Source organism: Diplotaxodon limnothrissa, linkage group LG19 (genome assembly GCF_057381915.1).
Source record: "Diplotaxodon limnothrissa isolate DT_005_m linkage group LG19, D_limnothrissa_male_GT1.1, whole genome shotgun sequence".
In the NCBI taxonomy this organism is placed as follows: Eukaryota; Metazoa; Chordata; class Actinopteri; order Cichliformes; family Cichlidae; genus Diplotaxodon; species Diplotaxodon limnothrissa.
This window is the reverse complement of record NC_140614.1, coordinates 21,973,565-21,998,154: the sequence shown is the minus strand read 5'-3', so window position 1 is coordinate 21,998,154 and position 24,590 is coordinate 21,973,565. Positions and strand designations below refer to the sequence as shown.

Here is a 24,590-nt window from a genome sequence, read left to right as displayed (position 1 = left end):
TGCTGCATCCGACTCAATAGATAAACGCTAATCTGACAGTAATAAGAATAACATACATGTCAAAAATATATTCACATATATCCACAGCTATATCTAAATAGTAATCTATGTATAATTTGTAAAAAAAAACATATATATATATATATCATGTAGGGGTGCAACGATATTTGTATCATTATTGAACCGTTCGATACAGTGCTTTCGGTTCGGTACGCATCGAACAATACAAAATTTGTAATTTATTTTATCAACTTTCCTTCTGACGATGCTGTCTGTGTTGAGCGCTCAGTGAATCTGTGTTCGACTACTCCGCCTAGGCTGCACTGTTGAGCGCAGATCCACTGAGCTTCAACACAGACAGCATCGTCAGAAGGAAGAGCGCAGGGCAAGCTAGCGAGACAGAAGTTAAGCTCTCCTTGCAACATGGCAAATTGAACCTCTCCCACCCTCATTCAGATCTGGCGTTTGGAATTATTTTGGTTTTCATGTGACGTATGACCCTGAAGGTAAGCGCGTCATGGACTAAAGTAAAACAGTATGTTGGATGTGCCACGCAATGCTCAATTACATGGGTGGGAGCTAGTGTATTAGCGCAGTTAGCTCGTTAACGTGTTGGCCGTCTAGCCCCATGCACGGGGCGATCAGGGGTAGCTCGTAGAGCTGGGCGATATATCGAGTTTTTTAAAAATATCGATATATTTTCATACGAGATATAAGATGTGACAATATCGTTTATATCGATATAGTCTATGTTACGTTATAATTATACTTGTGGAGCCGCAGGTTTGCCTCTCTTTCGTCCACTTTTGTCTCTACGCAACGTTACTCGGCCTCGCCTCTCCTTCACTGAACACAACTCCGCCTCCCCCATAGCTTCACCTGCAGGCAATGACAAGATGAAAGCGGAAAATCTCCATTAGCGAGTTACCGTGCGTGGGGCTGGACGGCGTCAACGTGTTAGCGAGCTAACCGCGCTAACGAGCTAACCGCGCTAACGACATGCAGCCCGGAGGAGCTGCACGGCCTAAAATCCTTTCATTTTCTCAAAACTCGACAGTGCGCCTTATGTATGAATTCTGGTTGTGCTTACTGACCGCAAACCGATTTTATGTGGTACACAGCGCTCGGCAATCTGTCAAAAAATGTTTTAATATGACTTTGCTAAGCTACGGAGCTGCACCGCTTGATGGATTGTCGGAGGATTACGGCTACCGAGGAGGAGCCTCGCGGAGTGATACGTACTGTGTGTGTATAAGGACCACAAATGGCACCTGTTCAGAGACGTGGTGCAGCTGTGAAATCTGTCTCTTTGTTATTATGCTCAGCGTCTATTAGTTTACATTTTGACTGCACAATTGTGAGCTTTTTGTTATGCACAAAAACAACATTGTTTTCTTTTATTTATGGACCATGATTATTTAATAAATGCTGATAATTTATTTTTGAGTAATTTCTTCATGTACATCTACGCTGTATGTAAAGAAAATGCCCGTGTGACATCTGGGACACAGTGTGACTAAGAACTCTCTTTTTGTTCTTAACTTATGGCTTTAAAAAAAAAAATCGAGATATATATCTTATATCGCCATCCAGCTAAAAAATATCGAGATATGAATTTTGGGTCATATCGCCCAGCCCTAGTAGCTCGTTAACGGAGATTTGCCGTGTTGTGGCGTTAAGGTCATTTCAACGAGATTAACCTGAAAGCACTAGTGGGAACACAACGAATATGACTGCACATTTACATCATCCTAGTGCAAAGACAAGTGGAAGCAGACAAAAACGACAAGCATGCATGCTACAAACTTTACCCGAGTCATTTAGACAGCCGTTGGCACATGATTCTCCTTATGGGGACCTGATATGTTTAATATGCTGCTGAGAATATAGCCCAGAAGAAGCGTATAGTATAGCTTTTATTTTGGAAAGAGACATTTCTCTGTAATAAACTCTCTTTTCCAAAGATGAGTGATTCCTCAATCAGATACAGGGCTCGCAATATCGCTAGCCCGACGTCCTGGGGCTAGCGATTTTTCCAGTCGGGCTACCAAAATCTATCTCTGCCCTGCCCGTCGGGGTATTGTAGGAAGGAAAAATATATGTCAATGCTTTTGCATTCTTTCGGAAATGTAGCTGGGTAATTATGTCATTGGCATCGGTGAGCCACTGTCAATATGTGACATATTGAAATCGCGTTTGAATTTGCGCTTGTTTTTTTGCTTTCACTTTGCAATCGCGCGAACTGTGTATAGAGAGCGACAGCACTGATCTGTGAGTGGTGATAATTTGTGCACCAATTCCTCTGACATCGTCTTATTAATCGTTAACTTACTGCGCAAACATGACAAGTGAAATCTCCCGCAGCAAGCTTAAACATGTAAGAGGTTGATCGCGCAGAGAATCGCTGAGCGTTATGTGAGTGCGTGTGTAAAAGCAGCAGGATATATATTTTAGTTCTGCTGAGCCAAATAAGACAGGTCAGGGTGAAGAAGTGACAGCCAAAGAAAAGCTTACCACAAAACGGAAAAGTTATGACAAATCAGACTATAAGGCAAAAAGAAAGTGCAGCTTTATGGTTTCATGGACAAAATAATTTCTGTGGCTGCACCCCTAATATCATGCATGTATTTAAAATATTCCATAGTGGTACTTTGCGACTGAAACTATTCTACGTTTTCCTAAGACTTTTGAGAAACTTTGGCTTTTTTTTTCCTTTTCTTTTTTTTAGTTATGTAGCTTTTACTTATGCAGATTAGTTTCAATGAGCTCAAGTGTCGGTGAGTACCTGCCAAGACAGCAGCAGCAATTTAAGTGTTTAACACCCAAGAGCCCCAAAGCAATAGAAAACATATGTGCGTTATTATAAATCAAATAGTCCTTTTTTTTATTATTCCAACTTTCCAAATTTCCAGCTTTGTTAAAAAATATATTTTTTAACGTGAACAATAGCTCTGGGACAATTTTAACTTTTAAAGACCAAATCTTCTTGAGTGTGATAACATGTTGGGGGGGGGGGGGGGGGGGGAATGGCCCCCAATTTATCCCAAGGGTTACATTTTTCAAAATAATGTTAACATCTACGTCTTATCCTGTCCTGATAACTGTGTAAACAGCCTCTAAGCATACAAGCCTAAATCTGTGTAGTGTTGAGTATGTAGCCTGTGTGCCAGCCCATACCTCCACCCAACCCAGATCTCTTGCCAGTTCTCCCCCACCTAGAGGAGGAGCGCCGTCGGCCGACCTACTTCTGCTGCTGGGTCTGCTCCAAAGGAGAGCAACGTAATGTCTGGAGGGACACTGAGCCCAGCCACGCTTTGTTCTCAAGATCTTAACATGTGCAAACACACACCCTTGCAGCTGTGCACACACTCACAGTCACCCAAATGTGCACAAACACGCAAAAGCCCTCATAAACTATGGCAAACACATCTTAACAACAGCACGCAAGTGGCCAGATACCCACCTGGGCACTGCGCATAAAGACATGATTGCTCATACGCAACTAATTTGTAGAACACACTGACATTTGGATAGTGCACACTGACAAAACCACGGTCACCTTGGCACACGCAACAAACAACAAAATAAGACATACATGCATTAATTCAAAGCCAGACATAATAACAAACAAACACGCACACCAATCTTGCTTTTTCCAGTTTTATCACGAGACTATTCGCATGCCTTTAGATACAATTGTTTTGGGACTGGTAACCATGCAACACACATACACTGCATGGGTCCAGCATACTTCACTTATCACTTGTCCGGTCGTGCACGGAAGTATACATGCTTGTAGACACGCACAAACACTTCTGATGTGCATAAGCAATAATACATGTGCACACACAAATATACACAATCCAGACACTGATGACTCATTATATCCATTCTCTAATCAACTCTACATGTCTGCTCTCTCTAAGGAGAGAGCGAGTGAGAGAGAGAAAAGAGAAATGCAACAGCTGCTTGTGTGTAAACAGCGTCAAATAATCATTTCCTGCTCTGGTTCCCTGCTTCTTTCTTATTCTCACTCACTTGAATACTCATGATGCATCAAAGCCTTAAACCTTGACCCACTAAGAGTCATATTTTTTTCCATTTTTTCTCCTGCTGTACACAACCTGCTACGTTTGTACCCGGCTGTACTCCTCTCCCATCCTCCCCTCACTTTCCTCCTCCTATCTCTCCACATGTTAATGTCGGGCATTCCTACTGTATGAGTCACAGTCTGAACAGCACCAAGTTTGTGTCCACCACAGAGAGCAGAGAAAGTGTGGAAGAGAAGAGAAGAGAAGAGAAGAGAAGAGAAGAGAAGAGAAGAGAAGAGAAGAGAAGAGAAGAGAAGAGAAGAGAAGAGAAGAGAAGAGAAGAGAAGTTGTGTGAATGTCAATGGAAAGAAAGAAGCCGAGACTGGAAGGCCTAGATTAGCAGGGACTTTCCCCTGCTCTCCATCGCTGAATTCCACTGTTTCTGTGTTTGTGGTGCAAGGGTGGGTATGTCCCCTGGCTGTTAGTTGATCAAACAACCAAAGAGGTGAAGATATGGTTGGTACTTTGTTTATAACCTGTACATAGGAAAGAAAAATACTGAAAAGCATCTTTTAAAAAAAAGTTATTACTTAACTGGTTATTCCTTATATTCCTAAATGGAAGTCCCACTAACTAACATGTACTTTTGCCCAATAACACCAGATCAAGGAGGGGAAAAAAGAGGGGTTTCCCTACAAAATTAAAAAAAAACCATGATGTAAACATTCACATGTGGAATTTCCGCAGCTGTGCAGTGCTTTTCACACTAACTGAATCCAATCTGAAAAGCAGCATGTGCAACCCGTGGAGAAGATGCAATATCTTTAATGTTCCTAATAGTGTTATGATTGGTTTTATTTACATAAAAAACATGCAAATCAGCAAACTTGTGTCATTGTTGTGAAGATGAGACTAAAATTAAAAAGAAAATATAGAAACACAGCAAGAATCAGAGAGAGAGAAGGGAGGAAGTGACCGAGCCTGAAAAGAGAGGGAAGAGGAGGAGAAGGAGGGAATAAGGTTGGAGAGTGGGAGAAGTGCTCCAGCTGTACCCTGAGCTTCAAGAGAGCCAAGAATTTCATCCCTGGAAAAGATATTTCTTTTTCTCCATTTCTCCGGAAAAAATCTGTGAGTACTCAGCTGCTGTTTGCCCACGCATCAGCTTTCACAGTGTCTTACATATAAAGACAAACCAGTATTCTCAAGAGTTTTCGTCACCCTTCTCTTTCCCCTAATGCAGCCTTCTCCAGAGCTGGCAGACCAGACCAAGTCAGCAGCAGCACAGGGGTGGCTGGGGTCATAGAGGAAGTGGCCTCACCCAGAATGGATGGTAGCAGGCACGACCAAACATGCAGCATGTGATTCTCTCGGTCTCCCTCTGCGCCTCGTTTTCATTCTGCCTGTCTTCCTTTATTTACTTTGCTTCATTCTATTTTATTTCAGCTGTATCTCTCCCTCCCTCCTTTCCTCTGCCTTTTCATGCCCTACTGTATGAGGGCATTGAGTTTATAAGTGAGGACTGGGCAGGGCATACACAATTAAGTCTCTTTTTCTCTCTCCCTCTCTGCCTCTATCTAAACCACGCACAGAAAAGTCAAGCTTTTAGCCACCGTGTATCAAATGAACCAAACCAATTATCTCTGTCCTTTTGATACTTACAAAGTACTTTGCAGTGCAAAATGCTGAAAAAAAGCAGGTATCCCCCCCCCACACACACACACACACACAAATGTGATCTCTCTAGGCACAAAGAGATCGCATTCCATTACACACCACCTGGAGGGAGAGTCCGTTCCCATGGCGACCAGTTTCCCAAAACCAGGAGGAATTAACACCAAGTTAAGACATACATACACTAAACATACCTCTAGAATTAGTTTTACACCTTGCCTAAGGGCATACAGTCTTGGAGGTAAAAAGGTCTTCCTTTGCCCAGCTGTCAAGGTAAAAATAATAAAATGAAATGCATACAAAGGCATGCACACACCCAAACACACAAGAGCTCTCTATTATTAGATCCCTCTGCACCATGGGGCCTTATGACCAAACCCATTATCCTTATTCTTTTCAGTGAAATATGAAGCATACTACAACAATACAGATTTAGTCGTTATTTAGTAAAAACATCTTTAAACAGAAGAGGAAGAAGAAGAATTAATTAGTGAAGCATATATTTGATTCCATTAAACATTTTTAAACCACTGGATTTTCCAGAAAAAGCATTCTTGCAATGTTGAACAGAAGCCATATCGCTCTACCCTGTGAGAAGCTGTGATCTTATATATAGATATTGTTTTCTTGGGACAGATTAACAACTCAAAAAAGTACATTAGGAAATTTAAAGCTGTGGATGCAAGTGTCTCGAAAGGCTGCACAGGCAGAGAAAATGGGAATTTAGGGCATTAATATACTGTACAGGAAATTGGCTATTGGATTAATTATACTTTGGGCAAAATGCAAATGCAATATTAATTAAAAAATGCATTCATTTGTCAAATCACACACAGACAAAAAGGCAAACAGATTGAGAAACACTTGCATGAACACTTTCCATTTGATCAGATTTACAAAAATAAGGCATAAAAACACAATAAATCCTTTTAGCTGACAGTTCAGCTAGATAACAGACATCAGTCAAACCTATCATTGCACAGCAATTTTCATTCAGTCTACTGTCACAAAATTGAGTATTCCGATTTCAAGGAAGGCTTGTTAAAAGTTCCTCGAACAACCACACCTGCTTACAAGCAGCACCAGGATGGTCCGAAACAGTACCGTAAATTAAGGATTTCAGTGAAAAATGTATTTGTGTGTTCTCCACCAGCTTGTTTAGAACCATCTGGCAAGGTGTAAACACAGACTGAGACTTTCCACCGTATTTCTCTCAACCAGCTATTTCCATTTACATCAAAGGGTTTGCAGTGTAGAAGTGTGCACTCTGTGCAGAAGGCCGGTCAAAGAAAACCTTGATAACCCCATGTAGCGACACAGTGAAGCCAGTAAGAGACTGAGCAAAAAGCTGAAGTTGAAACTGAGGAAAATGGAGAGATAAATGAAGAGAGTAGTCAGACAAAGAACAAACACAGAGGAGGTACACCTAAATTTCCTCCATCAACCCTTTTTTTCCATATCAGTTTAGGTTTGTTAAATTTGAGGACAAAACCATGTTTAAAATAACAATATGATCAATCGACATTTTTTCCACAAATATAATCATCGAATTTTACAAAACTGGATCCAAGACAACAGACAAAAGCAAGGAACAGGGGAAGAGAGTAACAATCGGGGGGATCCAAAAAGATTAGGTATGAGCAGAGCGCACACCTCTAATGGCAAAAGACAGCAGATCTTGCCATGATTCATACAGTACCCTGCTGTGTCCAGATGCAGAGAAACACTGGCAGGGTCCACCATAACCATTGTTTCTCAGAGAAGAAAAAATGCCTGGGCTAACAAGGCCTCAGCAGAGACCAGAACCACATTTTCCATTATGCCACTGCAATATAACAGCAATGAGAGTGGACTGCATGCAATTCATCCATTCCAAATTCAGAAATCAGCGTAAAAGGAGAAACATCAACCAATTCTTTTGGCTTAATATGAAGTCCCAACAGCCTGCATTTATATTTGATTATATTTCTTATATGAAGAATTGTTTCATTAATCTTTTTGTGGCCCATTAAAATTGGAAGAAAAAGCAATAAAGAAAAGAACAAAATGTGTGATTTGAGCTTTCTCTACTCTCAAGGGACAAGACAAAATAAGAGCATGTGGAATCGCAGGATAATCTTTGGGTTCTATACCTTCAAGATAAAAAAATTCCACAAACCAAAAGTTGGAAGTGAAATATACTTTGCACATAGACCTCTCCGAATTGCATTATGTAACACAGACAGAAAAGAAATGTAATTGAAAACACAGAGAATGTTCTAAACCAGGGATGTCAAACTCACTTTACATCACGGGCCACATGCAGCCCAGTTTGTTCTTAAGTGGGTTGGACCAGTGAAACTCCACTTTCCTTCACTGTAAGAACACTTAACTGAACATTTGATCCCTGAGATGTCTTAATATCAGAAAACGAAGTGCAATTTCAGCAGTACGTCCCAGTTTTTTACATCAGGGGTGTCAAACTCAAATACACAGTGGGCCAAAATTCAAAACTGGAACAAAGTCGCGGGCTAACATTAATATTTATTGAAAAAAAAAACTTCCTTCAGATATAAGAATGAATCTTTTCTTATGGACTCAAATAAGTTTTGCTGGAAAACTGAATATGGAACAAGCAAAGCTTAATACTAAACAATATATATATTAGCTGTATAATACCAGTAGGCCAGATCTAATAGTAATTTGGTATGGCTTCGCGGGCCAAATGTAATTAGGCTGCGGGCCAAATTTGGCCCACGGGCCAGAGTTTGACACCTATGTTCTACATGATCTGTGTGTAAATTACAGAAAAGATTTTGGCAGCTCATTGTCCAGACTGTCCAGTATTTATAAAACAGAAAGTTTTGGTTAATTCCTTTTATCTAACCAACATTTTTATAGTAGATTCTAAAAACAAGAACATTTCTGTCATTTAATTGTCATCCTATTGCTTAACTATTTTACTACTACTTAACTACTCATGTAGTATGAATGCCAATAGGGAAGTACTACTGCTACTACTGTAAAACACCGCCGAAAGTCCAAAATCTTTGTACACCTTCACATTTTCCAAATCTTTAAACTACACCAGATTCAAGTCTTCATCAGGCTGATTCTGGCCCACAGGCCTTTTATTTCTCTAAACCAACCATTCTTGTTGCTCTAAACCAACCATTCTTGTGTTAAAGAAAGAATTTACCGATTGAAATCCCGTTGCAGTACCAATGTGCCAAAAAAAAGTTTCTGTGGAAACAAGACATCCTGGTTGTGGGGCTATTAGACTTTTTTTCACAGATATTCCACTTTAAAGGCTTTCTTTATGATACATTTGCTTGTTTGTACTGCCACCAACCTGGTGAAATGGATCTTGAGTGTCTCATTCTGCAAAGCATGCTCAATCAGAGGAGCGGTGTTCCATGGTGCTGGCCACTGTTCCCCCGTGTCAGCAGTGCGCGATTGCTCACGTGCTCAGCTTAGAGGGAACATTGGTGATGGCTCTGGCTTTTTAACATGTTCGGTTTGGTTCTTTGGTAGCGGGTCATGCAGCAACACAACAAGCCTTAGCACACATGCTCCACCAAGCACAGTCAATTAAAAAACAAAACAAAATCATAGCGTTAAGCAATACAAGAGGTGAAAGTTCTCCATTCACTGTGAAGGACACACTAACAGTTACTACTCATACTTCTCAGCCTCACATATACATTTATTATATTACAACAGAGAATAATTCCAAATGTCCACAGAAGACCAAGGCAAACAAACCCCATGTATTATACTGAAATGCATTTTAAAAACACTGCAGCCAGTAAACTGAGGACTTACAGGATTACTGCTCATTAACTAGAAAACTAATCAACTAAACCTTGTGGTTATTATCAACTACGCCCTAAATTTCAGAAGAAATTAAGCTGGTGCCACCCAAACTTCATGATGTCATATTCTCCCAGGCAGGGCACAGCTTCCTGCTCTTCACCCTCTGGCCTCATCATCCCTCGTAAAAGTCCAACAAAGACCAAACAACACAGTAAACCAACACAGCCTTGTAAAACACACACAGACACACACGCGCACACAACGCATATTAACACACTCACATTCCAGAGCAGGGTGCTCTAACACACCCTCGAGTCTTGTCCTTTGATGTGAGTGTGGGAAAGCTCAGGGGAATTGTCTTAGTGGGGGAGGGGGACAGACAGGGGGACGGACGGGGGTGGGGGGCAAAAGGGAGGAGGGGGAAGGTGGGAACAGTGAGAGGGTAGGAGTGTGTGTGGGGGGTCAGATGAATCTGGCCCCTGGATCACTGAAGGGTCATGCTGCTTCAACAAGGGATGGAGACATGCAGTCATACACATGCAGAAATGATGCTAATAAGTTGCTGGAAAGGATTTCAGGTCAAGATACAGTCTTTCACTGGATCAATGAAGGAAAGGGACACAAAAAAAGAGACGGTAAAGACAGATCTCTAACATATCTGAAAAGTGGTAAAAAAAATGGCTTTAAATATATATTTTAGAGCATTGTGAATTATTTCAATATGCACAAAAAAAGCTCTGAAAGGATTTCATACGCCCTGAGGTTATGGGATTCGTGGACCTTAGTAAGATTTTATGTACACTTTCAGCTAAAATAAAAGAACATAATTGAGCCTGTAGCAGTTAGCAGGGGTGTGGTTAATGAGCAGTACTTAACATCAATCCGGCAAATACAATAGCCTCTTCTCTGCTCCAGGTTTGCCTTAAGGTCAAGACAGATGAACGAGAGGAATAAAAAGGAAAAGGGAGGGAGGTAGCAGGAAAAGATGATGAGAGGAAGGAAGGGAAGAGAAGTGAGGAGAGGAGAAGGAAGGTCTTGTGGTTCATATGAAAGAATCTTTTCTGGCTGCTGCGTTGACGTCTTCAGGCTGGTCCTGCCTTGGCAGAGCATCCATGTCTGCGTGTGTACGTATATGCATGTTTGCATGCATGCACGTACCACACTGCAGCAGCTAAACAGAGGTTACTTTATATAAAAGCTGGTTCCTGGCTGTGCCCTGAGGTCTCTGTAATCTTGCTCTGTCGCACACACTTGCACACAAGTACACTGCAATGCAAACACACAAGCAGGGCCACAAATACACAAGCATGCGCGAACACGAACCTCTGAGGTCTCACTAATCACACTGAGTCTCTCTAAAGTGCAACTCAGTTATCCTTCGGAACACACTGCCACACTCCAGCTTTCATTAAACTCAGTGACCTCTTGCCGACTAAGATAGAGAGAAAGTTTGTGCGTATGTGTGTTTGTGCGTGTGTGGTCCTTCACATTAATAATATCTGCATTCAAAGAGGGCTCAAAGTCTGTAATGTTCCACCTAATTTGCTGTCTGCGACTGTAGTAAAAGGCACCAAAAAGGTGCACAAAGACACACATTGTGCCTTCGATGCCAAATTTTCAAGTACAAACACGCAACCACACAAACAAACAGAAAGCTGGCAGATCCCAGCTACATCAGTACTGTGTCTTTTTGCAAATCACTGTCTGGTATCCCTCTCATATATCCACTTTCTACATTAAACCATTCTTTCGTCTGTCGTTTAGCTGTTTTTCTACAAGTCACTAATTCACTTATCTTATCTGGCAACTGTATCTTCCCATCTTTGCATACATCCATTAAATCATGCACCGTTTCTATCTGGCTTTATCTGTGCCCATAGCTCTGCCTGGAGCAGTCTCTCTGATTTGAGGGGAAAATTGAATTACAAGGCGGGTGGAGGAAAAGGTGGTGGGATGCCATTTGTTACAACACAGTGTTGTGGTAATGCGTCTTTTTTGTTTTGTTTTTTTAATAAATGGGCGACAGTGACTGAGTCGAGACTGCTGTCTGTCTTTCTTTCTTACAGAAAAAAAATTCAAAGGCTGAAAAAAAAAAAAAAGAAGGAGCGAGTGAAGAAGATGCAGATTGAAAAAGACTGAGAAGAAAACAAAGATGTCCTTTCAAAGTTACATTTCTGACATCATCAAAGTGAGACACAATTTCAGCAGAGTTGTGTTACTGCCACCTCCTTCCGTCTTTGAGCGATCCTAAGTGGCTTGTATTTCCAGTCTTTTCATGCACTGCTATCAGATGCAACCACAGTGAAGCCATGGCTGCCCACTCTGTCTAAATCTGTCATTGTGTAGACTATGCTTTCAATTAGCTGTACTTCATTTGGAGATAACACCCTTAGATCCCATTCCACTTGCTTTCCGTTTCCTCTTCCAAAGTTCTTCCTGCATTATTGACCAGTCTACTAAAAGGTCTCACCGTTTCTGGAGTTTCTGCATTTTCTGCATTTGTAGTCTTATATATACACTCGGAATTTCAAAAGGGTTGAAATCCAGCTGAAAACACTTCATTTCCAGGCTTTCTGGTTAGAAAAATAAACCATTAAACCATTAGCCATTGTGGTGGTTAATGATACAGTCACACTAATACGGACTGTTTAAAAATAAGTAACTTACTGGTCTGCATGTGCAAACACATGAGAACTGAAATGTCTGTCTCTCTGTGTTGGCTCTACCATGTACTGGCAGACTGTCTGGGATTTAAGTCTGACCAGGTAGAAAGGAAGACTTTTGAAAACTCTCTGAGACTTTATTGGACAGCTACTCCTTTGACATTGCTATGGTTTTCTCTGGTAATGGATAATACTCAAAGTAAAAGTCGATTATTTGCTTTCACATTTACCAATCAAAGATTTCTAAGCATAGACTGCATTAACATTATTTGTTTTTCCGTAAATGTTTTTAACTTTTAGGAGTCAGCCCAAAGATCTCATTTAAATCTTGTTCAGCCAGGATATAATTAAAATGATGGGTAATACTCTGTCTCACAGTGACAAACATCAGAGCGGCCACCAGGCTACATGTTAATATGATAACGTAATAATATCGTAGAGGACTGACCCTGGATGCATTGCAGTGAGCCGTCCTCTGCCCGGATAGTAAACGTCTCCCCCGGGTTCACCTGCACCAGGATTACCTGCACAAACACATAAAAAAAACAACAACAAAAAAAGAATCAAACTTTGTGACAAAAATATCTATAATTTAAGGGGAAAAACATGTATTAAACATTTTTCTTTAGCAATCACAGAACAGGACAGATACTCAGCTAGGCAGAGCTTGCAGCAGTGACATAACACAATAACCATCGGCTCTCATAGTTCGGCAGAGAGTTCACACATATGAATGAGGTGTTAGAAAAGCTAATGGTGACACTATTGCTGCCATCTCACAGACTCTTATTTAAGAAAAGCCTTCATCTTTTAACCACTCTTACAAGAATAAAACAAGTATGCACAAATACATCTAACAGACAGATGGACGCACACACAGACAGGTGAGCGCACACAAATGAATTCAAAACACATGACATCGTTTCGATTTCTCAGCGCTTCTACCTAATGTGCCTGAGGGGAGAACGCATGCACCTTACCGTCATATTTTCCGCATACAGATTGTTCAGAGTGTACACGTGGCTGTACACATGAAACAGGTGCCCCTCCATTGCACACAAACACACACACACACACACATACACGTATTCAGGCACACACGCATGCACACACAGGCACAGCCCTGTCTATGCTCTACAGGTGTGCCGCTGTAAAATCCTCATATCCTACGTTCCTTCTGTAGTGACTGCATCTTCTCCCATCTCAGCGCTAACCTGCTCCTCTCCCTCAGTCACACACACTCACACACTTCCTGCTCTGTCTGCTGCAGCGGCTGCTGTTGCTATGGGAACCCCCAGCACAGGGTGACCCATGTTTCCCAAGGATTGAGAAAACCCCTGCATTAGACCATGTAGGTGTGTATGTGTGTGTATGTCTGTGTACTGTTATACCATCACATGTCAAGATCACTCAATGCGCAAAATAATCATGTAGCACATTTGTTTTGATATTATGACTGATTAATGAGACTATAATGACTCAGTCAGTAGTGATTAAGTCAAAGTGACCCAATTCTTCTACCTTTAGTTAGGATTATAGAAAACAAGCATATTTTTTAAGATTAAAACCAGAAAAGGCTTCTAAGTGTAACCACTTGTGATTTATGATTTAAAAGCTCCTTTTAAAAGGCATCAATTACAAATTACAAAAGTGCAAGAGCAGGGCTCTTTATTAAACACGGGAAGTTAAATTAGCAAACCCATACTGACATTATTCAACATTTTACATAAAAAGTGGCATATTGAAAACATTTCACTCAATGTTTCTATGGGCACTTTTGGACCACAGGATATCATTCACAGTTCTAGGTTTTAGGGTCTATTTTCACTTCCATAGACTTTCTCTGCAAAAGAGTAACTGAAACAGGATTACAACTAGTGCAATTACATCACCTTATAGTTTTGAATGCAAATGGCACTCTTTGGTGTGAAAGTGGTAGTGTGATGTTGTTGAGCTATATCATTAACTGCATGGGTTACCATCTTTGCTCTCATGTTCCTTAAGGTCTGAAGTGATTCTGAGCTGTTGTGAATATGTTCATTAAGATCTTGTACAGTACACTGGTTTCACACCAACATGGTTGTCACTAAAGCTTTTATGTTTTGAACTGTCTTCGGTCCACTTTTAGTGTTTCTTTCTCTCTTTAGATATTTATCTGGAAAGGCACCTATAACAAGTACAGCGGAGAAGCTTTGCACCATTTCCTCACTACTATCACTGCCATAGGTTAACAAGAAAATTCCTCAGAAATATTGAAGGGAAGCGTGTCCTTCCCTTTTACTCACTAGTCTCTGACCCATAATTCTGATGCACTGATCATAAACTAAAGAAGTAGACAGCCTAAACACAAATACATTTGTGTTTAGGCTTTCAGGTTTAAACAGACCCCTTCCACTATGGCTTACAAGTCTCATGCACAACAGTGGCCAGATATGGAAATGGATATGAATGTCTGAATATTGCAAATGTTTTGGACAGTGCTTTACAGATAATAACTAAAATAAATGTCTTTAATCAGAGTGCAGATGGATTTCATAGCTTAAGCAATAATAGTCAATAATAAATTAGCGTGCCTAAGTCCATTATGTGGTTATAAACTCTCAGAAGGACCAGCACTCCAATTGAAACTGAATAAAATGATTTATAGGCATTTCTTCGGCATGTAAAACTAACTGACCGTCCTACAACAAAGAAATGTGACCAATACTGTAGATCCCAATAATATAGCTAATAGAAGGTTGTAACTGGAGCCTCTCATTGACTACATTGATGCACATTATTATTCAGCTACTTCAGGTTTCTATATATTTAAATACTATTACAGTAGGACAATTAAAAGTATTTTGATATTTGTTTTAATCACAATAGATAATTAGATAGTAACTAATTTTTCTAAAATATAACTAAGAATTTGAACACACTGTTGGATTTGATGTGATGAGAGAGCCTCCATAGTGAATTTTGTTTTTACAGACAAATTATGACAGAACGCTCTTATACAAAAACAGGCATGTATGTATACATGATCTCGTTGCATGTACCAAAGCCACTGACTGATAAACACAATCATAAACAGGTGAAGGTAGGTGGATAAAGAAACAAGGAAGCTGAAACTGAAGCAAGCCGACAAACACGTAAGTATGTATTCAGACTCAACACAGACACTTGCGTGCCCACACAGAAACGAATACACACACGTACACGCAGACAGACCAAGAAACAAACAAATAGACACACACACGCAGAGTCAAATCTATATAATCATCGGTCTAGATCACTGATTCCATACTGGGAACCAAGTTTTAAACTGCAGGGTGTTAGAATAAAAAGAGAGCCCTAACTGCTGTGTGCCGCAGCCAAAACCCCCCCATAACTGTTATGTGTTGCAGCCAAAACACTCCCACGATGCTTCCTCTGGACTGTGAGGGAACAGGCTGGGGATGGTGCATAAACATCATCATCCTTCATATACCAAAAACACACAGTGTGGGGGAAAAAAAGAAAAAAAAAAGTGTGTGTGTGACAACAAGATTAGACCGAGGTGAATTAACTGTGATGCTTTTCATTACGCCGATCGCTTCCTTTTGCCTGTGCAAAGCCCGGGTGCGGTTTTGTACTCTGAAGGTGATCCAGTTGACTCTACAGCACCTGATAAGATCGGTCTGTCACAGAGAAGCAGATGTCCGTGTGCAAACTATTGCAAGTTTGCACACGTAAAGGTTTGAAATCTATCAATAAAGCCATTCAGTGTTTTAAATATTGCCTTTAAAGCTGCGCCAAAGGAATAAGTAATGCATTTGAATATACCTGTATGTATTTAGTAGTTTATCTTCTGTGACACACGAGGGCTTTTCTCTAGCAATTTTTATGGCAACAATCCGTGTGGTAGGTGCTCAACTGACAACAGAGAAGTGTGCGCTGTACTGTTTGATGTACAGGAAATGCACATTGCAGACATGCGTGTGCGTTTGTTCGTGTCAGCGTGAGCGAGTATTTACCTGCTGTGTCGCATCGCCGTTAACCATGTGAGGCATGAGAGGGACCTCCCCGTTCAGGAGGGGGGGCGGAGCCAAGTCCAGCGGAATCTGGTCTGTCATCATCATTGTGACGTACATTCATGGAGAAATTGACTGAACTGCCCTACCTGGGAAAGTACAGAAATAAGAAATACATTAGTTACGAGCATTCATTCATTTAAAAGTCTGAAACTTCCTTGTGCTGAATGATTTCCTTTGAAGCTACTGTTGGCTATATTTCAAACACATTTCTTGTCTGACCAGATTTTTAGTTTCAGACCATCAAACCTACTTTTTGGAAGGAATTGTTGGACATTTTTGGGAAATATGCTTATGTCCATCTTGGCAAAATGTCTTTCCTTTTTATATTGACCTGGACCAAGAGGACAGCTAGCCTGACTTAGCCACAATGACTGGGAGCGGGTTGAAGCAGCTAGATAGGCTCCATTTTAATGTAACACAATCCACCGACAAAGCTCCCCAAGTCACAAATTAAGTCTAGTTTGTTTAATTTTCACATAAACTGAGTTATAAAAAAAGGCTTTGAGTTTTTTATGTTAAAGTAAACTTATGAGCTGCTGGATGTAGCTTCATTCTGAATGGGCAGACACTAAAAAGACATTGACTTTCTACTAAACTCTCGGTAACAAATATTTAACCATTTTGCAATTAAAATTAAATCTAGACTGTGCCCCACCTGTATTTTGCCAGCCTCCCAGTGTGTTTGCATTAGTGTTTACTGTGCAGATTCCTGATTAACAAAGCAATTTTCCACTTCATGTGAGCGTGAAAACCTTCTTGAGGCACTTTTATTAAATTTGTCTGCTTTGTTTAACTGTAGCCAAAACAGTTTTCATTCCTATGTGGATAAGATCTTGGATTTTTTTTTTAAGTGTTATATTTCTAATAACAGAGGTAGAGGTGAAAAATGATACAACGACATATACTCAAAAGAATAAAACTAGAATGAGCTACAGCAAAGAATTTAAAAAGTTTGCAGACAAACGCAGAGATAAAGCAAGATTGATTTTAGCAAGTATAACAAAAAAATACAGTTTTGCATAAGAGAAAACACATAGAAAAGGGGCATTATTCCACTGTTTCAGCTCACAATGAATTTGCACAGGCATATCAGCTTTCATAAAATACAACAAGTCATATCATGTCAATATAAAGGTAAAAGATTAAAGAGGCAAAGGAAAATGGAGATTAGAGTGAGAGACTAATTCAAAGCTCTTCCCACCAGCAATAGTCTGGTAAAATAGAGGAGAGATTATATCCTGTTTGGAGGATTAATTTTATGAAAGAAACACTAAATGAATATGGTCTGGCTCTTATAGGTGAATAAGGATAACTGCACCTGCTCGTAGCTTTGAAAATATAACACAGAAGACGAGCATTACATGTAAACATGCAAAGAGGCTGCAGGAATGGGAAGTCTTTTCAGGTCTTCTGAGGTCAGCTGTGCTGGCACTCTTTGCAGAGTAACTGGGAGCTAAATCTGGAGATGGTTTCTTTGCTTGCATAATAAAGCGGTAGCAGTAAAACCAAAAAGCATAACTATGAAAAAAATAAAAACAACAACCAGTGCCATTCATCTTAAGTGGAAAATAACATGGCATCACCTAAATGGCTACAGGGGGAGAATTTAAAGGAAGCCAAGCGACATGTGTCAGCCGCGCACGTGGTCTTCATTAGGGCTGAAAACCAAGTGGCAAACCCTAACCTTAACAGTCAAAATGTATGTACTTCTACGTACACACAGCGAAAACCACGTAGATAAACACGCAAGTGTACCACTGAGGTACAGTTACATCACCCATGTAACTCATGCAGATGGGGGAAATATATACACACCCACGCATATACAACAGGTAAATCCAGGAACCCCGGCCAAAATATTCTGCAAGAGCAACCGAAGCTCACACATAAACACATACATAAGCACACACATACAGACGTGCACAGGTTCATTGCCAGAGGTGGATTTCTCAGTGACGTACAGGTTTAAATTTAAGGCTGCTGAGTGAAATCGCAGCTAAGGAGCTACTGACTAATGGCTCTAAGCTGCTATTAGCACACATATGATACACATACAGGATCAAATACTTTAAGTGAAGGAAACTTATGAGATATCCATTGCACTCACTCACAAGCTCGCTAAAAGGACTGTAGAGAAAACAGCTGCATGTTAGTGTGCGACTTCTCTTTCAGCTGGTCGTCTTCTAGCACAGACAAGGTCACAAGAAGGGTTAGTGGATCATACAGCTGTGGCTCATACTGTCGCATCATTAAAAACACACTCACACCACTCTTTGAACACAGTTTTAACAGTTTTCAATCTTTCTCTTCTTATTATTCTTATTTTTTTTCTTTGTCTGTCTTTAACTGTCTTTCTGACTCCATCTGAGCCCCGTTCCCAGCTCAGCCTGGCCATCCTGCGTTGAAAACACACACACACACACACACACACACACACACACACACACACACACACACACACACAGAGTTTTGTCCAGGACACATCACAGACAGATGGCAACACCACTGTCGGCTCTGCCAGGAAAAAGAAGAGCGAGACACAGAAGCTAGCAGAGAGGAAGAGAGGGGATAAGCAACTGTAAGATCAGCACAGATAATAAATAGAGAGCAAACTAGGTGAAGTACATTCCAGTACATGACCTTGTGTTCCTAAAACAAACTCAAAGTTCCCAAGGAAATTCATCGCATGCAGAAATGAGATTCTAATGTGCATTATGTGAACGATGCAAATAGAAACCTGGCGTTGGGTATCACTTGCAGGAAGTGTTTTCTGCATAATAGTAGAATTTTCAGCTGGAAAATCCACATTGTTTAAAAAAAAAAAAAAAAATACAAACACAAAGAGTGTTTGAGAACTTTTTAAAAAAAATCTTCCTGAGATTAAGATGAGAAGGTGAATACCAATTTCACGTTTCTGTCTCGATCTGGGGCCATAAGACTTATTAGCTTAGCATAAAAAACCGAAAGAAGGTGGAAACACAGAAACCAAATGTAACAAAAATTGAGTAACAAAATTCAAAACTGACATATTTATTCCTTATAGACTGTAAAACTAAAAAAAAAAAAGATCTTGTTATGGTTTATGATCAGCAATAACAGGATCCCTACATTAAGTCCATGTGAGGGTCATTTTTTAGACACCTTTGGAGGTAGAAATACGATATCAAAGGTATTAAATTCCTCCTCTTGTTGAAAAAGATGCCGTTAGTTTATTTTCCAAAATGTCAAATTATTACCTTTCGTTCACAGAGCAGCCTGGAAACAAATACAATGGTGTTTTATCCAGCTTACAGATGTCTTATATCATTTCTTGGCATTGACGTTCTCCAAATTTAAACACAACCTTTTTGCTGCAATTTGGAGGAAGTGATGTGTAAAATTACATAGTGTAGAAGCAACTTTATGAAAAAAATAAAAAACTCAAAACTATTTCCACTGTGATGCAGGCTTCATTGTTGATTCTGTAAAAATCGCCTCAGACACACAAGAGAGGGAATACGCACTTTGTTTTGCAACTGTTGCATGTTGTCGAACAAATCCCATGTACATATTTGGAAATCTAATGCAATGATGAATGAATAATACCCTTTGTTATACAGTGGAATCATTACCAGGCGCATTTAGCTGCTGACAGCTTCAGACATCACTGTGCTCACACTCATGCACAGTTATACAAACACAGTCGGTGGTTTCTGTTCCCCAAAGGAATGCAGGAGGAATAAGGTGTTGATTCCCAGCGGGGATAAAATGTTAAATTGAAAAATTCCATCTTGAAACCAGAAAACAATCAACCACTTGTCCGTGTGTATGCGTGTTTGTGTGTATGTATGTGTGCGCGTGTGTCAGTATGGCAGAAAGCCTTGTGTAAGCATGGAAACTGCCTCTCCAACATAAAGATGCATAGAGTAAAACATACTCTGAGCTGAGATATATACACACTCACACAGTAAAACCCCAGATATTCAGGGGCAGCACTGACCTCATAACTTCAGTCGTTACTCATACAGTCATTCATCATTCACACACACGCCCAATGACTCCAGTTTGTCCATCCTGATGAAGCATAATGGATATTCACAACCACCTAACAGACTGTCTGATTTACTTCCAGTCGTCTGCTTCACACCTCATTCTCCCTACCATCACTTACACAGCCAAGGAAATATAAACACACATACACACACATTTGTGTAACAGACGCAGGTAAAATCTCCAGAGCCTGGCATTAAATCTTGTCTTGAAAACAGCTACTGAAGTCATCACATTAAGCAAAAAATAAACCCCATTCAAAGAGTCCAACGGAGAACTTTTCCTGTCAGCAGAAAGTAGACCACCAACTTCCACTTCTCTTTTTCCTTCTATGAATGAATTGCCTATAAACAAGAATTTAAAAAGACATGATGAAACTGATCAGCTCTACTTCTCCATCTTCCCGAACCGCATTTGTTTGTGATGCAAAGAAAATAAAGCAGCGGGACTAAAAGGGGTTTCTCCAGGAAAGTAAAAGAAGCCACAGGACCTACATTCACTTCCTGACTGTAAATATCTACTACTTCTGCTGCACAAACTGACACTTTTATTCCTCCAGCTGGGGGAAGAGAATCAATGTCATCCTTGTCCCGGTAGTCATCTTGCACAGCAACGCTAAATCAGTGTGCCTGACTCATCAGCTGTTAATGAAACTTACCAGACACATCCCCAGCCTTATATAGTAAAAGAGGTTAATGTTGTAAAAACCTTTAGTCTTAATAAAAGTTGAGCTTTGTGTAACCAAAGAAATGAATATTTTGACTAACTGTAAGTAAATTTGCACATTACCTTGAGCAAAACAACCTTGCTCTATACTCTTTTACACACTAAGATATAATCAGTCGGAAGTTCCGGCTTGTTATCTTTTTATTTGCCTTCAACTCAGTTCTGTCCCAAACATCCAGATTAATTTATCAAAAGTATAATCAGAAATTTGGCATTGGCCTCAATGTAAGTCACAGCATACTGATAGATGTAATGCACTACAAATGGGTTTCTTCTAAAATTAACTAAAGGTTCAGCTTTTAGTCAGTCTTTTTAAAAGCACATGACGCGCAGTGACACATGACTGACACCACAAGTCTTTTTTAGACGTGAATGACAAAAAGAGATAAGTAGTGATTTCAGATGCAATCCCACAGTTCCCCAAACTACTATCATCATGGGACAGGCAGTGGAGGAGAAGGCAATCTACAAGTCAAGACACTTGGGCAGGAAGCAGGTTGACTTTTAAGAGACGTTTCGCATGAACAGTTACAACATGGCCAGAAAGAGATTTTCTATCATTCTTACGACTGATCACAGTTTGTGCTGGTTACAAAACTTGTTACACCCCTACTTATTTTTAGATTATCTCAGTTTAAACAATCATGGCCCAACAGCTATGATAAGAACACTAAAAGTAACCAGCATTTGTGCTGACCTGGATAACGGTTTGTCACACAAACTAGTTTTGCACAGTATTCCCCAAAAGAAAGAAAAATGGAATCTCAGCACTATTATCCAGAACAACTCTTTCAGGGTCTCAGACAGTTCAAGCTGATTCAGGATTTTGGTGTTTTGATTATTTGTGCAAAAAGTGTCCTCCAGCCAAAGTAGCAGTTCTCACCAAACTGCAAAATACTGAGCAGGAATCTGAACTATGAAACTGTCTGACACACTTATCAAAAATACCAAATAACGAGAAAATGTACTGAACTGTCTGGGGGTTTTGTTTTTTTTTTGAGATTTTGTTTTGTAATAATAGTAATAACTATGTTATTTATTTAAAATAGGGTCTTACAATATTCAACAGTACATTTATCATGTTCTAGTTTTGACAGAAAATAATATTTAAACCAAAATTCACCTTTTATATTCACATCTCATTTATATTGTGGTATATCTCAATATCAACCGATATTGAAAAAAATAATGTGTTAGGCTTTTTTTCTCTCCATATCACCCTGCCCTACTATTGCGCACTTCATTCTTTAAGTCCTCCTTGTGTGTAGAGGCAAAACAAACATAAACCAGGTTTTACAAATTTCAACTGATTTTCATGTTGCTGAAGTTTAAAAACCTCATCAAATCTTTTTTTGATTTTTCTTCCTCGTGACAAAGGTGTTAAAATGTGGCGTGCATATTGACTGTACATTCACAACAACAGTTCCGTTAACAACCAATGTCAGGTTTGTCCTTGCTGTGTGTGTCTAAATATATAAATAGACATCATGTGGCCTAACTTTCTAAACATCAGCTGCTGCCTCACTTCTGTGTTTCTATTAGGGATGGGAATTTTATTTAAGGTGGAGAGGACAACAACAACAAAAAAAAAAAGTTGAACATGAAATATCGAGAGGAAGAACTGAAACTTAGCTGTGCTTGTTACATTTGGAAATGTTACATTTGCAGAAAGGTATCAGTGATGACCCAGAAATCAACCTGTGACAATAGTTTCATAGGTGGGTGTAATACGTGAGCTCTAAACGTCTTGTATATGCTTTTTTCACAAGTTTCCTATATAAACAAAACATAGATTGTGCTATTCATTTGCTTAGTACAGCACAAGCATATCTACATCTAGATGTGTATGTAAATGTGATAATGAAGAGTAGATAAGAAAGAAAAAGAGACGCACAGACCGGGTATCTTATTTCTCATGCTGGGTGTGTTAAACTGAGGAATGCACTCAGGTGTCAGTACTTAGAAACTAAATGAATGAGTGTTCACCGCAGTGCACACACAGGATCACACATGCACACAAAACAGCCACCACAACTGGGATTGGTCCAAGCCTTTTAAAACCAATCTTATCAGTTTAATCTGTGCTGGTTTTTAATACACACACACACAGATGCATTGATACAAGTTTGTGCGTTTGGGCAAGGGGGGGGAGACTTCTACATATGGTGGGAAACTGCCACAAACACCACTCCCATTCAACCCCAGCTCATTTTACAAAAGGTATTCAGTCTAGGAGAAACCTGCTCTCTCTCTCTCTTTCACCCTCTTTCTAATACACACACACACACACACACACACACACACACACACACACACAGTGAAGGGGGGTGCAGGGAAGGAGAGAAGCAGAGGGCAGAAAGAAAGATGTGGAGAGGACGGCAAAAAGGAATGCTGTGATTGTGCTTACACACACAAACACACACACAGGAACACACACTTGGGAAGGACAGAGAGGGGATTTATAAAAGATGAAACCTCTTTTGGGTCCCACATTGGCCGACAGCTTGCTGCACATATGCAGACAGTGTGCTTATGTGAGGGAGGGAGCAGCAGACAAACAAAATTCAGAGTTTCAGCTTGTTCTTCAATCTGACTGCATGCATTTGGCTTGCATGTGTGCGTGTGTGTGTGTGTGTGCGTGTGCGTGTGTGTGTGTGTGTGCGTGTGTGCGTGCGTGCTCTTATAGCTGAAGTCCTCTTGCCCTATAATTGCAGTAATGACATGTCATCCACGCAGAAGAACTCTGAACGGGTGGATTGGAATGCAATGGACACATACAAGCGCACACACGTGCTGCACTTCATACCGTGTATGAACAAGCTCCTCTCCAAACTACCTAAACTTAAACCTTTAGGGCACCCTTTTTCCTTCAGAACAGATGAGATCCGGCACCTAGAGAAACCACATCTAATGGCAAGCTAAACCAGCCAGATGCTGCATTTCACTTTTAACGAGTCTCTTTTAAAACCCTAAATCAGGCAAAATTTACCTCAATGCCACAACATACGTAGACATTGCTATAAACAGTGTTGGCTTTAGAAATCATGACAAATAACAACGTTTTAGGTGAAAAAATGTGTCTGCTACACAACGCAACCCAATGAAAGTAGAGAGAAAGTAGCCATTTCCAAAATGTGTGCATTTAGCAGCTGTCTTCCTCAACTACAAGAAATAAAATAAAACTAGGACTAACTGTAGAGAAGAACTTGAATTTTAATGCTGACCTGAAAGCTTTCTTCAGCTTCACCAGTACAGGCTTTTACTGTCTCTACTGCAACACTTTTTCTTTGCAATTTCTGCAATTTTTCTTGCCACATCCCCAAAAGGATGTGCATTTAAGCAGTCCTAGAGAATACCAAAAAAGTGTCCAAGGTTATACTGCGGTCACTGGCTTCAGATTGCTCATAACAAGAGGCAGATGAGAAACTATTAACAGTTTGCAGTTATTCATGTGAAATGCAGGAATGCTGCTCCTCTTAATGTCAGTGTCTGAGGAAATCTTGGACTTTATTACTATGTTGCATAAAAACATCACATGCTTGTCACCGTTTCAAACCTTGAATAAAATCATTCTTTCTCTTTCATTTTCTGTCTGCCTGTATTTATTTCTGTTTCCT

At 40.1% G+C, this 24,590-nt stretch overlaps 1 protein-coding gene across 1 annotated transcript in view; it reads right to left on the bottom strand.

Annotated features, from left to right (window-relative positions):
* Positions 1-24,590, bottom strand: part of fndc3ba (fibronectin type III domain containing 3Ba) — an 85,534-nt gene that overhangs the window by 47,471 nt on the left and 13,473 nt on the right. Inside the window, exons 2-3 of the mRNA XM_085343154.1 lie at positions 16,159-16,304; positions 12,609-12,684 (exon numbers count right to left, since the gene is read on the bottom strand). Of these exons, the coding sequence (XP_085199280.1) occupies positions 12,609-12,684; positions 16,159-16,275 (193 nt within the window). The 5' untranslated portion in view covers positions 16,276-16,304. The remainder of the gene's footprint in view (positions 1-12,608; positions 12,685-16,158; positions 16,305-24,590) is intronic.